Genomic DNA, 14,951 nt, shown 5'->3' with positions numbered 1-14,951 from the left:
TACTGCTTTACCATTCCTTGAGAATTATTATTTTTGCTCTGTTCAAGGCTTTTAAGAACTACTTCGTCCATGATTGAGTGAGAACATATTCATTTTTAGGGAAATGGAGACATACAATATTCTTTGTAAAGGTATATTAACTGTGAAGAAACTAAAGTATATATCTCACAAAAAAGTTATGCATATGAGAAAAATATATATGAGATACATGTCTACTAGTGCTGATAAAATCTTACTCCATCTCAGAGATGCACTTCTCCATCAGAGATGGAGTTCTGCTTTACATAGTCTCTGAGGATCCAGTGAAAAATATTGTGTATCTTTACCAAAAAGCCTGTTGAGCTGGTGTTCCTGCCATTTTTCTGTACTTATAGTATTTTTACTCATAGTAAGTTGAGGATATTGTTGGCCTTACCTCTATTTAATATCTACCAGACTGTGCTGCTCTTCTCAAATGCAGATTTTGTAGATATTCAGTCTTTGGCTTACCAGTTGTAAATGAGAGCTGATAAGAGAATCATGCCAAGAATGTAGCAATAAAAATAGTGCTTTTTCACTGATTTCTTACCAAGGAAGCATTGGCAGATGATAAGCAAGCTGAATACATCCAGGATATTTTTTGCATTTAGTTATGCAAACTGTGGATGCAAAGCACTGTATGTAAATATACTAGGCATTATAAGTATATAATGCTTTTAATTTTTGTTTTTGTTTCTTTTTTAGTTTAGCTTTTTATTGAGACTGTTTTTAACGCTGTTATCTGCTATGCCTTTTTCACTGGCTCAGTTCGGTGAAAGTGCCTATACTGCAAGCACCTAAGTGAATCATTTTAACGTGTATTAATTGTGTTGTATCTTCTTGGTTGTTACCTTGACAAATCTTCTGTTGTAAGGGAGAAAAAAGGCTTCTACCATCTTACAGTAGCGCAAAACACATGAATTCTCTCTGCTCTTTCTAGAGGAGAAAACTCATGGAGAATTAGCTCACATGAAAAATTCTTTGAACAGAGGCTTCAGACCCACATAAAGTCACAAGTTCTGTAAATGGTTGCATATATTCTGATTTTAAACAATACATTAGTAAAGTTTTTATTGAGTCTAATGATAACTAATTGTTCTAGGAGTTAGGAAAACTTAATAGCTAGGAGAGGTAATAGACAGCAGTGACCAGATCGCGATGGCACGTCATAACTGTAATTTCTTGGTTATTTACATAGTACTGAAATTTTGAGTCACAATTTTGTTGACTTTGAATATTGCTGTGTAGCATCTGTGCTCAGGCATTACCCGTCTTGGAGAGCTCTAGAAGATCCCGCAGCATGCTGATCTATGACTGACTTCTGGAGAAGTTTCAGGTGCTTTTTAATTAACATCAAGAGAGCAGGATGGAGACAGCTTTTTTCCCCTAGCCCTTCTTTCCCTGATGGTCTATGAGAAATTGATGGAAAAATGAGTTCCTCCAGTCACATTTTCCTCTCTTGCTCTAGGTATATGCTCACTAAAACCTAACTCTCTTTTCCTTGATCTCCAGTTTTTGCTTTTACTGAAGGCACTTATTAACTCTAAAAGAAATAAGACATAATTTTAAAAATAATATCACAAAGCTAGAGTTATTTTATATAGTGTTTTATGACTCTTAAAGATAAAATTGCTTACTATAGTAAAGCATCTCTACTATAAAAGGTACCAGAAAGACTTATTGTAATTTTTTTCTCAATTTTATTTTTAATATAGACAGTACAGAAAACGAAGGTCAAACTGAAAAGCCTGAAGAAGAACCTGAAGAAGAAGACAACAGCTAAAGTGATTTCAAATTCTGTGTCTTGTTGTATTATACAGGTAGGATTAGAAGTTGACTAATACGTGTTTTTCCCCATATTTTTCCTTTCTAAGATGAACTGGTTTTGACTGATTAGCTTTGATGTAAAAAGAAAAAAAAAAAAGTGTGTCTGTCTCCACCACAGAAGAAAAAAAAGTCAAACAGAAACTGCCTGGATTTGTCTCCAACATAAAGGGAATTGGTAGTCTCTGAACTAAGTATCAACTTTAATCTGTCATCTAAATTCTTTATGTAGACCCTAAAGTTAAAATGGGACAGGTCTGTCTCTAGAGATTCCTCTCTCTCCGTCAAGTATAGAAAAAGCTTAGATAAACAAATGTCTAATTTTTAGGTGACTGAAAATAGTTAAAATGAATCCCTCTTTCCTTGCTGAAACACACCCAAGAGAGTAAAGCATGTGCCTAGGGACGAGAAAGAAAAATACCCATAATTCTACTAAAATATTTCACGATAGTTGTTAAGCACTCTGGCCTTGATGTTTTGTGCTAATCTTCTCATACTCCAATTCACGTAGAAATTGAAAAGTATAACAAATAGTATATTTGCGGCTAATAATCTTAACCTATTTAACCTTACAAGGCTTAGTGTTTTCTAAAAGACGTCACCTCTGTGTACTGAACTTCATGTTGAGGTACCTGAGCTGACATCCTGCTGATATGAATGAGAAGGTGCTTTGGGCTTTTTCATAGCTGTGTGTTCCTTGATATCTTGAAAAGTCATTACTATTAGCATTGCTTAGGGATAAGAATAGTGAATGGGGACTCTAGAGATTTGGGTTCAACGTTTGGTTCACATCCTGACTTGTTTTTCATTAATTCACTTGCCTTCAAAAGGTGGAATGATAATACCTGTATGTGTAAAAATTACTTGGAGATCCTTGAATGAAAGGCATAACTGACATGCTGCTGAGCATTTGTTCTTTGTCGTTAAACTATGTTTTGAGCCATGATTCAGCATTGAGGGGTCACCTAAATTTAGGTGTGTACATGTAGGTGTCTACATATGCAGCAGCTATTCAAGTTCCTGTTATTACCGATGGACATCTATCTAGTCAGCAGGTTTACTGGGTTAAGAGCAGCTGATTGTTACAGCAGCTTAGGCACCAAAGCTTGATTAACTTTTGTAAATATGGGAATCTAGGGCCATTTGAAATTCGCTCGGTTACTCTACGTGGCCTTCAGTTGGAGATCCAGAAGGAGGAGTACCTGTTTCCTGTGCCAGTCCTGTGTGGCTGTCTGTGTAGATATCCTGTGTAGGTCTTGAGTCTCCAGTGCCAATCTTGTGTAGATACTCTGGGGCATCTCAGATGGAATTACATTCCTATGTTTAATCAACTGAATCAAGCCTGTGGTGAAACTCTGGACACCAAAGACACCTAAATTTTCATATGTTAAATGAATCTCATTCTAAAAGTCAAACCATTAGGAATCTACATTTTAATCAATAATCCAAATCAATTCTTCAGTGTCTTGTACTGATAGCTTTTTGTTTGCCCTCTCTAATAGGGACTTTGAATATACTACTGGACTGCTAGTGTATAGAACATTTGCCATGAATTAAGCCCTTTGTGCATCTAAGTCTGATATAATGTCTTGGAGGTATAGAACTTTGGGCGTGAATCCTGCGAAGATTTCTGTGTACGAAGATTTCTGTGTATGTTTAACTTAACACATTGAGTAGTCTAACAGAAGCTAATAGAGGTGCATTAATGCATACGTTTGCAAGATCAGACTTTTATCTTCTAAAAATTTTTTTTGGGACTTCATTATTCTGTGGATCTGTCACAAAGAATGTAAAGACAATCATCTATGTTTTAATACTCTCTTTTAATTTTTCCATTTTAGGATTTTAATGTTGCACGCTGAGACACGCTTTGCAATAAGAAATACATTTTACTACAGGGGGCTGTCTTCCACGCTGTCATTTAAAACAGTGTTTTGTAAAGAAACAAGCAATAAATTTTCCATCTTCCTTGCACAACTCAAAATGTAAATCCTGAAAGAGTGGTTATATGATCTTTATTCTTTATTGGAACATATGTACATACTTCCTATTAAGTGTTGGTGGATACATTTGGAAATGAAGGTATTTAATTATTTAGTCACTGCTGAATATTGTAATTTTTGCTCTATATGTTGGTGATGATTAATTCTTTCTCTAATTTTCTGGTGAATTATTTCTGTTTCTGCCTAATGAGCAGGTGTACTGTGAAATATAATTGCTCTTGAAAGAAAATTGCTATCTCGTGAGAGGAATAAGTGTGATGATTAAATTACGCAGAATAAAGTAATAACATTCACATACCCAAGCAGAATGACATACTCATCCTTTGTTGTGGTTTGATGACCTTTATAAAAAGAAGAGAGTCATTTTAGAAACAATCCAATGTATTTCAAGATAGAGTATGTGAAAGGAAATTTAAAGAATCCTATATAAGCGATAGTCTCAGGGAAAATGTAAGAATTTCACCTGTGTTAAATTAAAAACACCAACCTTAATCTAGGTTCAGCATTACACAAATCACTGAGATTAGAAAAAGCTCTTAAGTCTGATAAGAAAACATATATGCTCCTAAAGTTAATTACTAACCTTGATCAGAAGTAGGCTTGCAGCCGGGCGTTTGTATCAGCAGGAGACAGACTTCTGTGCAAACAACATGAAGTGTCTGTTGTTTCATAAACATAGAAAATAAATACCTTCTTACCCACATTTTTTGTACTGATGAGCCCCAGTTTTTAGCTATATCTTTATATAATGTAGTATTCATGAACTCTAAGCTAGTCTTTCTTAAAATACAAATCCTTGATTTACGTCCAGACCCATTCTGATTGAAAACTAACATGCATGAGACTGAAGATGTAGAAAAAAGTTTGACAGCATTACTCCTTCACTGTATGTGATAAAGGCCCTGATTTTGTTCTTAAACATATACTTATACATAGTCTTTAAAAGGAAACTTCTTCATAAGCAGAATCTGTATATTTGATATTTGAACGTTGTAGTGAGTGAACATGTCTTGTGTTTCATATTCCAAGGACAAAGACAGATTCATGGCCTCTCTTAACCCTGAGATGTCTGTTGGGGGAGGAGAGCATATTGGTCCATATGTTAAGAGTTGTGAACTTCTGGTCCAAAGGGCCATGTAGGGTTGTGCTGTTCCCAAAAAAGGGGCAGGGGTTGAAGAAAAAAGGCTTTGTGGGGTAATGATCTTGTGGCAATGACCTACTTTGCCATTGTGCCCAACTGGCCTTATATACAGGAAATGTGATAAAAATAGCTTCTCTGGCTGAATTAGATTTCTTAGCAAAAAGTTACACTGCTCTCATACCCTGTACAGAGCAGCTGCTGCGTCTGTCTACAGAGGTAAAGGAAACAGAAATATATATTTTTTTCACTTCGATCTACACATGCTTTTTCTATAGGAAAAGATAGGAAGAAGAGTTTTTCTGAGGAAAAGTCCGTGGAAGATAATTATAGTGGAACAGACATCTGCCATGTGTTCTCCCTTTCTTAAAGTCTTCTACCCTGCGGTCAAGAAATACAGGATGGAAGTGGGGGCATGAAAGAGCATATGAATAAAACAGAGTTACCCTTTTATCTTTAAAAAATTGTTAAAATGGAGTTTTGTTTTGTTTTCACATTAGAAAAGAATAATTTCTGTTCGGATGTCATCCCAGGGTGTTCTCAGTAGCAAACACTGAAGTTCATTTGTTTTAGTTGTATGCTTAGGGAGAGTTTTTGGTTCCTGGGGATTGAGGAATTTACTGTATGATTGTGAGGAGACCCTAAACACTGACAACTGGAAAGAAAGCATAGGAGATTGCACTGTCAGTGTTTAGCAGAGGCCAAAACTTTAAAGTATAGAGGAACTCTCAGCTTATCGTGTTAGAGCCGCTATGTCTAGGAATAGTGTCTGATGTTATTTGTAGAATTATTACCAGTAAGCAGTTTAGTAAGATAGAATTTAGTTTGAATGTGGAAAAACAATACTTTGGGATATGTAGTGTAATATAATATACAGACACTGGTCTAATTAAGCCTGTGTCCCTTTATGGTGACCATAAATATAGCTTTGAAACTTGCAACTCTGACTTGTGTAGTCTTTTTAAGTAGCTGTCAGAGCTTGTATCCATATGTATGAAGTACAAGACAGTCTTGATTTGAAGTGGAAACCTTTATTTTTGGATCTTTTACCATATTTAACCTACATAAGCTTAGATGAATGAAGATCATAATATCGTCTATGGTCTAGTCAAATTTGTATGCTACATGAAGGTCATTTCATGCCTTAGCAATGAAGCAGCATAAATGGTGGGAGTCACAGAATGATAGGATGTTCAAGGTGGGAAAGGGCTCCTGGAGGGTGTCTAGTCACTCCCCCCTGCTCAGAACAGAGTCAACTAGAGCAGGTTGCTCAGGCTTTTCTCCAGCTGGGTTTCCAAGGCTGGAGACTCCACAACCTCTCCAGGTAACCCATTCCAATGTTGCACCACCCTCACATTAAAAAAAAGTTTCTTCTTATGTTTAAGTGGAATTTCCTGTATTTCAGTTTGTGCTCGTTGCCTCTTGTCCTTTCACTGGGCACCATCTTCTTTACTCCCCCCCTATTGGGTATTTATACACATTGATAAGATCCCCCGCGAGCCTTCTCTTCTCTAGGCTGAAGAGTCCCAGCTCTCTCAGCCTCTCCTCATATGTCACATGTTCCAGTACTTTCATCATCTTTTTGGTCCTGAACAAAATACTTGAGAAAAAATATAAATAGGATGGCTGGAGAATAGTGAACAAGCAATCATTCTGCATCCTTTCTGGAAAACAAGGGTTGGTTTATGTGATAAAAAACTCATCTGCACACGTAGAAAGGAACAACAAGGAACAGTGGCAGGTGGGGGAACCTGGATAACATCCTGACCTGGCTACTTCCAGGACCATCTCAGGCCATCACAGGAGAGTGATCAGCCCACAAAAGGCTCCTCCCTGAGGTGTCACAGGAGGGCCATCAGCCCCATGGCCCAGGGGTGAAACCCATCACAGTAAGTCAATGGGGGCAGCTCTCTGGAGGTGGGGTTGCTTCCTAGGGGAATGGGGTACCTAATAGGATGTAGCAGATCTGAGATTGCACAAGACATTATGAGATGATTAGGGGAGGAACTAAGGGCAGGAACGGGGAGGGATCAAAGTCGTTTGGGGAGGAACAGTGTGAAAAAACAGAGGTATAAGGGGATAAAAGGGCTAGCTGCATGTAAACAGGTTGCTAGTCACTACACTTGTCTGGCAAGGCAGACTGTCCTGTCTTCTTATTAAACACCGTTTCTAACTATTTTCCTGGGTAAGGGGCTCTCTATTCCATGCTCATGCATTTGTGTGGAGCTCTTTAGTGCCAGCCCCCGGAGTCAGACCACAGGTCAGAGGGACCCTGTGTCTGTGGTGCCAGCAACCAGAGCAAGTGAGGTATGTTAAGTCAGTATGTGATTGCTAGCAAATATCAAGCTGGACTAGCCAGTGAGTAGGTTAAGTGGCCTAGGAGCCAGCTGTGTATGTATGTTTCTGCCTAGAGATGAGGCACCTGGAGGAACTGGCTGCCAGAGGGACTGGGGGTCCAGGGCAACTGCTGGAAGAACCATGGCATTGGGGGTTGACCGAGTGATCCATTTGCATGTGTGAGACTCTCTGTGTGGGAGGCAACTGAGGAGACCAGGGATCGAGGGTAGTGACAGGGTGGACTGAATGTCTCAGGACAGTTGCTGGAGGGATCCGCGTTGTACATATGTATGCTTCCCACTAATGGACCTTCATCCCGATCAGCCAGAGAGGTGAACAGGACAAGGCCATTAGTGCTATTTGTGTTTTGTGAATGCTGAGGGTTTCTATCTGGTGATCTGTGTAGCCAGCTGTGTGTCTGTGTATGTATATGTGTTGCATACATGTGTGTGTTTGTGCTTATTGGGAATACGTGCTTAGCCTCACTACTGGTTGGATCTGGGGCTATGGAGCTGCAGCAGCCTCATCTCTGCCAGGCTACTGGATTTGACAGCCCCTAACATCTGGCATAGCTGGCAGGATCTAATCGGGCTGTGAGTATTCCCAAAATGGCAGATTCAAAATTTCCCATGTACAAATTTCAACCTCACCCTCCCAGAAAGGATTTGATTCTTTTGCCCCCTGCCTCCCCATCTCCTTCACTGAATATCCCCCTTCAATTCCTTTTTTGAAACTGAATGGTAAATATTGTAAATAGCGGAGGCAGTGCATGTGGAAATACTGTCAATAGTGTGCACAGTGTACTTGTGCGGTCTCCTGGCGGGGGCCTGGGGACTGCACTCCCAGTGGCACTGGGGATCAGCCCTGACCGCAGGGGAGACTATGAATGATCTCCAGGGTCTGACCTGGAGGAGCAGAGACAGTATGGCCACCCTCACCCTCTTCCCTGGGGGCACAGAGTGATCTGACCTGCTCTGAGCGCCTACCTGACTCAGTCCCACACTGCTGCTCCAGTACTGGTGGCCAGGGCACAGCCACACCAGCACTGCAGGTACTGCGCTCGGCCAGACCAGGCATGCTGGGACTGGCCCCAAGGACCCTGGGCTTGTCCCTAGTACAGGGACTGGGCTGGATCTGACAGTGGCTCTGCTCTAAATGTGACCGTTGACGCCAACCCAAGTTCAGTTACCGGAGCGGGATAAGGCGTGTCGGGATTGACTGGGCCAGGACACCCTGTCCAGCCATCTCCATGAGTATGTTCATCCTGCAGGCCACAGAGACTTCCCTAGGAGGGTCTAGCGAAGAGAGAAAGGAGAGACTGGGCTGTTCTCCTGTTGCCTGAAACACCTTCCCCCACACCTCTTCCAATAGCTGTACGCAGTTTGGATCAGAGCTATAGTCATTTAACACTTGTGCTTTAACTCTGCTAAAGCTGCAAAGGAAACAGAAGGGCCCCATAGTGGGCCTGGCCAGATTGGTTTATGGCTGTATCTGATTGCCTAACAGATTCCAAATGGTGTCAGATGCTGTCTTGTTGACTTCTTGCAGGATGCAGGCAATATAGTTTGTTGGAGGCAGGAAGTAGTAATGTAAGGGAGCAGCAGGCACCCTGCATGCACAACGACCAGGAACAAGCACCCGAGCTGACCTGCAGCTCCCGAGCGAAGGAGGAGCCCCCAGTAAGGCATCTCCCAGCTCTCCTCACAGCAGCCTCATCCCCACTACACGGCTGCATTGTGCCAGTGCTGGCCTTGGGAACGCACAGCCAAACCCCCTGGAGGGGAAAAAGCGGGAGGTGCATTTAGAGCCCTGACATTATATTCATATGACTCATGCCATGTCCTTATTGCCCTGTCTGAGAAGGCATCTAATCTGAGATGTTCAGGTCAGATAGAGAAAAAAGGGACAGGGATAAAAAGAGAAATGGATGAAAATAGAGAGGAAGAAAGAGCAGTGGAGGAATATCAGCTCTGGAGGTGTTAGGCATTCTGTTGAGAATCACTGATGAAACATGATTTGTGAGCTTCTCCATGATGTTCCTGTGTAGAGGAAGGTTCTCCATATGAGATGTCTGCTGTTCCTTTGGAAACAGCTTGGCAAAGTGTAAGAAAATCTGTCTACATAACTACATGCAATTTTTTCCCTGATCAAATGGCATTGGGTCCTTGCTCATATTTACTTATGTGGGAGACAAAGACATTCCTCTTTTGCCAGGGCCAGCTGATTGAAACCGTGGGACACATTTATCAAGGTACAAGAAAACCACGGAGCTGAGCTGGGTTAAGGCTTTGGCAATGCATTGCTAACTATAGGCGACATCGCTGACTATAGCTTTGTGACGTCACTGCTGCTATAGGAACTGCCAGCCAGTGCAGGGGAGCGACACCTGCCACTCAGAATGGACAGATGAGAGAGGAAGCAACATCCGCGCTGGCAGGGTCACCACAGCAGCTCAACTGGCAGAAGGAAACTGATTCTTCATGGTCCTGTTAAAGACTCTGCTTTCAGTCTGAGAAGGAGTCTGAGGCAGCTGGCTGGTCCCAGCCTGGCAGCCGTGCGCGAAGGGGACGTCCGCCACCTGGCTGGGCAGAAGGACGAGGAGCGTGAAGTGATGTTCTGCTAGTGTCACCAGCTTGAGCAAAGAAGCCAAACATTCACCAGCAACAAAAGCTGCTAGCCAGCGCAGGAACATCTCTGAACCTTGAAACAAACTTCACCTGGGGAATCTGGCGGTACAAAGAGGTAGTTGTCATAAAGGAGGCAAGATAAGACACGTACATATAACCATACTAAAGGCGACGAGGTAATTCAAGGGCTGAAGGAGTGGTCTGTCCTTTCAAACGAGGTTCGGCTGGTGAACTTCACGTTGTGCGCTGGTTCAAGAAGGACCTTCCAAAATAGGCAGTTGTTTCCAGCCTATTCTGGCCCGTTCAGATGCTCACTGGAAGCACAAAGGTAGTGACTGGTCCTTCGGCTGTGCAAGTGGCAGGCAAAGAAGTCAGAGATAAATTTGAAAGTAGAGCCAGCAAGTGCATCCACCAATTAACGGTGGGAAGAGTCACCAAGTTTCTGTGAGCAAAACTGCATTGCAGAAGGTGAGTGAAGCTGCTGAAGCAAGCACACAACCCAATAATAAGCAACCATCCCCAAGGTCATAGCTAGAGAAAGCTAATAAGACCGAAGACAACCCACCTTCTGAGGTAAGATGGCTAATCAAAATAGTGGTAAGCGTGGAGACAAACAAATGAGTCAGCAAGGAAAAAAATCAGATGATGGTTCTTCTGGAAGCAAGGCTCTGACCGTTTCTGCAATGGTATCTGTTGCTTCAGACATGGTGTTCTCTTTGCTGGAAACCATGCAAGTACAAAAGAAAGAAGATGGTAAAATGCCGGCCTGTGTATTTCTGCAGAAAGTTCTCCTGGAGCACACCAAGGAAGTCATATCAGATCTGATAGACTCAACCATGAAAAATCTGCACAGTGTCACTGGGGTGCTCATGAAAGACTCTGACTTTGTTTCCACCCTGAATAAGAATCTATTCAATGTAGGAAGCCTGAAAGCTGCAGAAATTTTGGAAGCAATGGTGAAACGCCTGCTTAGGGATTTATCAGAGGATAAAGGGCCCGCCGCATCTCAAAGCCTAACATTTACAGCACTTAAAGCTAGGTCCCAGTCTGACTTAAAATCTCAAGGCATGCGAATTGCAGCAATGAAGGGGGAAATGCATAACCTAGGTAAGGATAAGCACAGAGGAGCCAGTACGTCTCACTCATCATCAAACAAGTATTCAGAAAAACATTGCTCAATGGATAAATATGCAAAAGACCTCATCATGACTGCATTAATGCTGATAAAACAGCATTTACTGCAGCAGGCAAATGGTAACAAAGACTCTTCTGAGTTTGACCACTCTTCCTTTGGGTTTGTTCATCGAGATTCTCACTTAGAGAGTGCTGGGAAGTGCCAAAGTTCTAAATCTCTTTCAGCGTATGCAAAAAATGATCTCCAAGGACAATCCAGTTTTCAGAAGGGAGACATAACAAGTAAGCTCTTAAGCCTCATACAGAAGCTCATATGTGAAGCGGGCTTCAATATGGATGATAGCTCCGGTGAAACATATAAGAGCTCTAACAAGTACAGCAATGCAAGTGAGTCCCAGAAACAAGTTTCATCTGGACAGGCACATTCATCCATGGATCATTTCGATGGTATAGCTCAAGTAAATGAGCAGCTTGTTGGCCAACTTGTCGAATGTGTGATGAAGCTGTGTCAACTCATGGCCCAAGGAAATGCTGCAGACTTAGCAACAGGCAGCTTTTTGGATGATCACAATGCTGCTTCTTGAAAAGCCCCCACAGCTCTCATAAAACCTTTGTAACATAATCAATAAAGAAAGAGAGGAAGAAAGAAAGAAAGAAAAAGAAATATGACCATTTTATTAAGCGCTTCAGCAGAGCTTGAAAACTAACCAGACACCTTCTAGTCAGAGCAGTAAAGTTAATCCCACACGTGTATGTGAAATCAAGGGATGTAGAGCAGGGAGATAAATTAGAAAAGGGGGGGAGCTTGGATGTGGCAAAATGAGGTCCCGTGTTACAAGACCCGCCCAAAGTAGCTTGGAGGTGATAAGCTTGATGAAATGGTGGGTACTGTCCTAGATGCTGTTTGGAGGTTCAATGTTTGTTTATGCCTGTCAGTCCGAGGAAGGAGGTGACAGGTGGAAGGCTACACCCCCTTCTGGAGGCTGCACAGGTATAACCTTCCCCCATCTTCTTCCCTGCAAAGCTTAGTAAGAAGACAGGAAAGCGCCTTCTCTTCCCTGCCTCATTCCCTGGTCCTTGCATCTCTCTCCAGCAGGAGCAGCCTGCAATTAGCATAATTTACTACGTTTGAGGTAGCCCCTTCTGTCGGGAACGGTAGCAAAACCAAGTACAGTCGTACTGCTTTCACCCTGGCTTTCTCCAGCAAAGTGACAAATGGGTGCAGGGGGGTTTTCACGAATATACACAAAGGTAGAAGTGTGTGGATGTGTGTACATGCATATACATACATACAGCGAGAAAGAGAGGCAAAATGGACAAGTTATTGACTGTAACATAGCCAAGCCAATGTTCTTCATGCTATCAAGTTCCTGGAAGCGACTGGATGGTAAAAATATTCGCTAATTAGTCATTTTAAGAGACATATAGGCCTGATTTTTTTTTTTTTTTTTTTAGAATTACTTTTGCTTGACACAGATACCCTTTGTTTGATCTGCCAAGACGGCCTTGCTTCTTAATAAATTACACACACTGAATGCTGTACATATTCTGGATCCTTGGTTCAGACCCACTCTGCTGGTGTCCAGCTGTAGTTTGGGATAGCTCTGCAGTTATAAGTGAAACTAATCCAGTTTACACTAACAGAGAGACTGGGCTTGGTCTGGAGCACTGGATTTGCAACTTAAAAAAAAAAAAGTTTCAGTTCTGATTAGTGGTAAATCGAACCCAGGCATCACTGAACTTTGAGTAGGTCCAGTCCATGGATTTCAGCCTATAGTGGGTGGCTCCTTTCTCCTCTGTTAACAAAAATAAATCTTCATATCTTGGGGTGACAAGTGGGTCTTAGCTCCCCAGGGTGAATTTGGCAGTTCTGGTACACTTGATATGCCAGTCCTTTTAAGGCCATTTCCCTTATGCTAGAGATAAAAATTAGTTTTAACTCCAGCTTGATGAGGCATTTGTTTAGGGTTGGCCCTGCAGGTGCATCCATCATGTCAGATCTTTTATTTATGTGGTGGCTGTTTTCAGGCCATCATTGCCTTGGAGCTGTGATGTGTGTGCCATGCAGGTGGCCTGGGAGGGTGGTGTCCACCGGGGGCTGGTATTGTTAAGCACACCGCTGCCCAGGACAGGTATGCTATTATTATGCATGCCGATTCTGAGGAGGCAGCATTTAACCCACTTCTTCAGAGTTTAGCTGGGCAGAAGCAGGGTCAAGTCCATTTGGCCGCAAGTGGGTAGGAAAGACGAAGGAGCCTTCCTGGTGTGCCCCAGCTTCCAGTAACCATTATCTTCCCATATCATTAGATCAAGAAAGCCTTTTCTGAATTTTTAGTTTTCCTTCTAGTCTTTGGGCCAGAACGACAGCTGTGTGTTGCTTTCATAGGAGCACCATGAGTCAAATTATGCTAGTATGTGCAGTTTAAAGAGAGGCAGGTGTTTTATTGGGAATTTCTGATATAATTAAAAATAACATAATCATTTCAAAACATTTGTAATTGCGAGTAAGTACCCGACATATCACTCATCTGCAGTTCACAACACAAAGGAAGCAACTGTAGACTTAATCTGCTAGTTCTTGTGAAGTGTACGTAGACTTCGGAGACACTTCTATGTTTGATTAAATGGTATTTACTACTAATGGTAGCAAATAAGTTTCTGTAATTTATTGTCATGCTTCACTTTAGTCATGAAGAGAAATTCATTGATGCTATAGTTAAAAGAATGAAAATTATCATTCATTTTAATGTTCACAATTTAAAAAAAAAATCAGAATTTAGCAAACATTTATGATACCAGCTAGTAGGATAGAAAGAAAATAGGAAACATGCAAGGTGACATTTTTACATCAGCTTTAGCATTGCTAGCCCAGTACATTACTGAACTTTGAAAAGAAAAGGTTATTACAAAGTGAGAAAGTTATATGAAATACGTTCCTAAACATACATTTGAGTCCTTTGGAATATCCTTGCTGGCATTTGCCTATAACATTGAATCTGGGTTTTGAAAGATCATTTTTGTAGATAAAATGCTGCAGATGCTAGGTGCAAGTATTTTTTTTCTGGTAACTGTTGAATGTGAAAAAAAAGAAACGCTCCTGAAATTAGTGACTGGAATTCAGGTCCTTTTCATGGTTAACTTCGAACACACTGAAATATGGACTTACTTTCTTTTATTTACTCTTCCTGTACTATTTTCTATGTATTATCAGAGAAGGGTTCTTTAAATATTCAAAGAATAAATTTTGCAGTAATTTAGCCTTGCTGTTCATTAATGCTGATGATTAACAATTAAGTCATTGTAATATAGTGCTTATTCGTCTAATATATATTATTGTATCCTATGCTGGTTCTTGAACCTCATCATTGCAGTATTTAGCATGGATCTCTCTGATAACATCCTAGGTTAACAGACGGAATTGAAATAGCCCTTTCTCAACACCTCACCCAGACCTCATTTATCGATTAGTGGTTTAGATACTGTGCTGCAAAGTGAAAGCTGAGCTGGAATGCTGCAAGCGGAGAAAAGACAGAGCTCTGACTGTCTAACTGTTATATGAAAGGTGGTGGTAACTGCAAGAATGATGTCAAGCGCTTGGTTTCCATGAGACCATAAGAGATGTTTGTCTCTCCATAAGAAAATTTGGTTTTAGAACAGAGAGAATTTTTGCCGTGTCACATCTTGAACTCTAGGTAGCCACTGAAGTCTTTGGAAGCCTTGAGGAATCTGAAGTACAGTGATACTTACGCAAGCCTGATATTTTTAAGACACGAGAAACATGTATTTGCATTCCAAAAAGTAGATATTTGGGAATAAGTAGGCCAAAGAGCTGTAAATGACAAGAGATGCTGTTAGTTTTTTAAAAAAGAG

The 14,951-nt window shown here is 41.3% G+C and overlaps 1 protein-coding gene across 1 annotated transcript in view; it reads left to right on the top strand.

Annotated features, from left to right (window-relative positions):
* Nucleotides 1-4,145, top strand: part of DCDC2C (doublecortin domain containing 2C) — a 55,015-nt gene extending 50,870 nt beyond the window's left edge. Inside the window, exons 12-13 of the mRNA XM_068936408.1 lie at nucleotides 1,734-1,838; nucleotides 3,684-4,145. Of these exons, the coding sequence (XP_068792509.1) occupies nucleotides 1,734-1,801 (68 nt within the window). The 3' untranslated portion in view covers nucleotides 1,802-1,838; nucleotides 3,684-4,145. The remainder of the gene's footprint in view (nucleotides 1-1,733; nucleotides 1,839-3,683) is intronic.
* The last annotated feature ends 10,806 nt before the right edge of the window (nucleotides 4,146-14,951 follow it).

The sequence above is a fragment of the Struthio camelus genome, chromosome 3 (assembly GCF_040807025.1).
Source record: "Struthio camelus isolate bStrCam1 chromosome 3, bStrCam1.hap1, whole genome shotgun sequence".
NCBI classification, from domain to species: Eukaryota; Metazoa; Chordata; class Aves; order Struthioniformes; family Struthionidae; genus Struthio; species Struthio camelus.
This window is presented reverse-complemented; position numbering and strand designations above follow the sequence as displayed.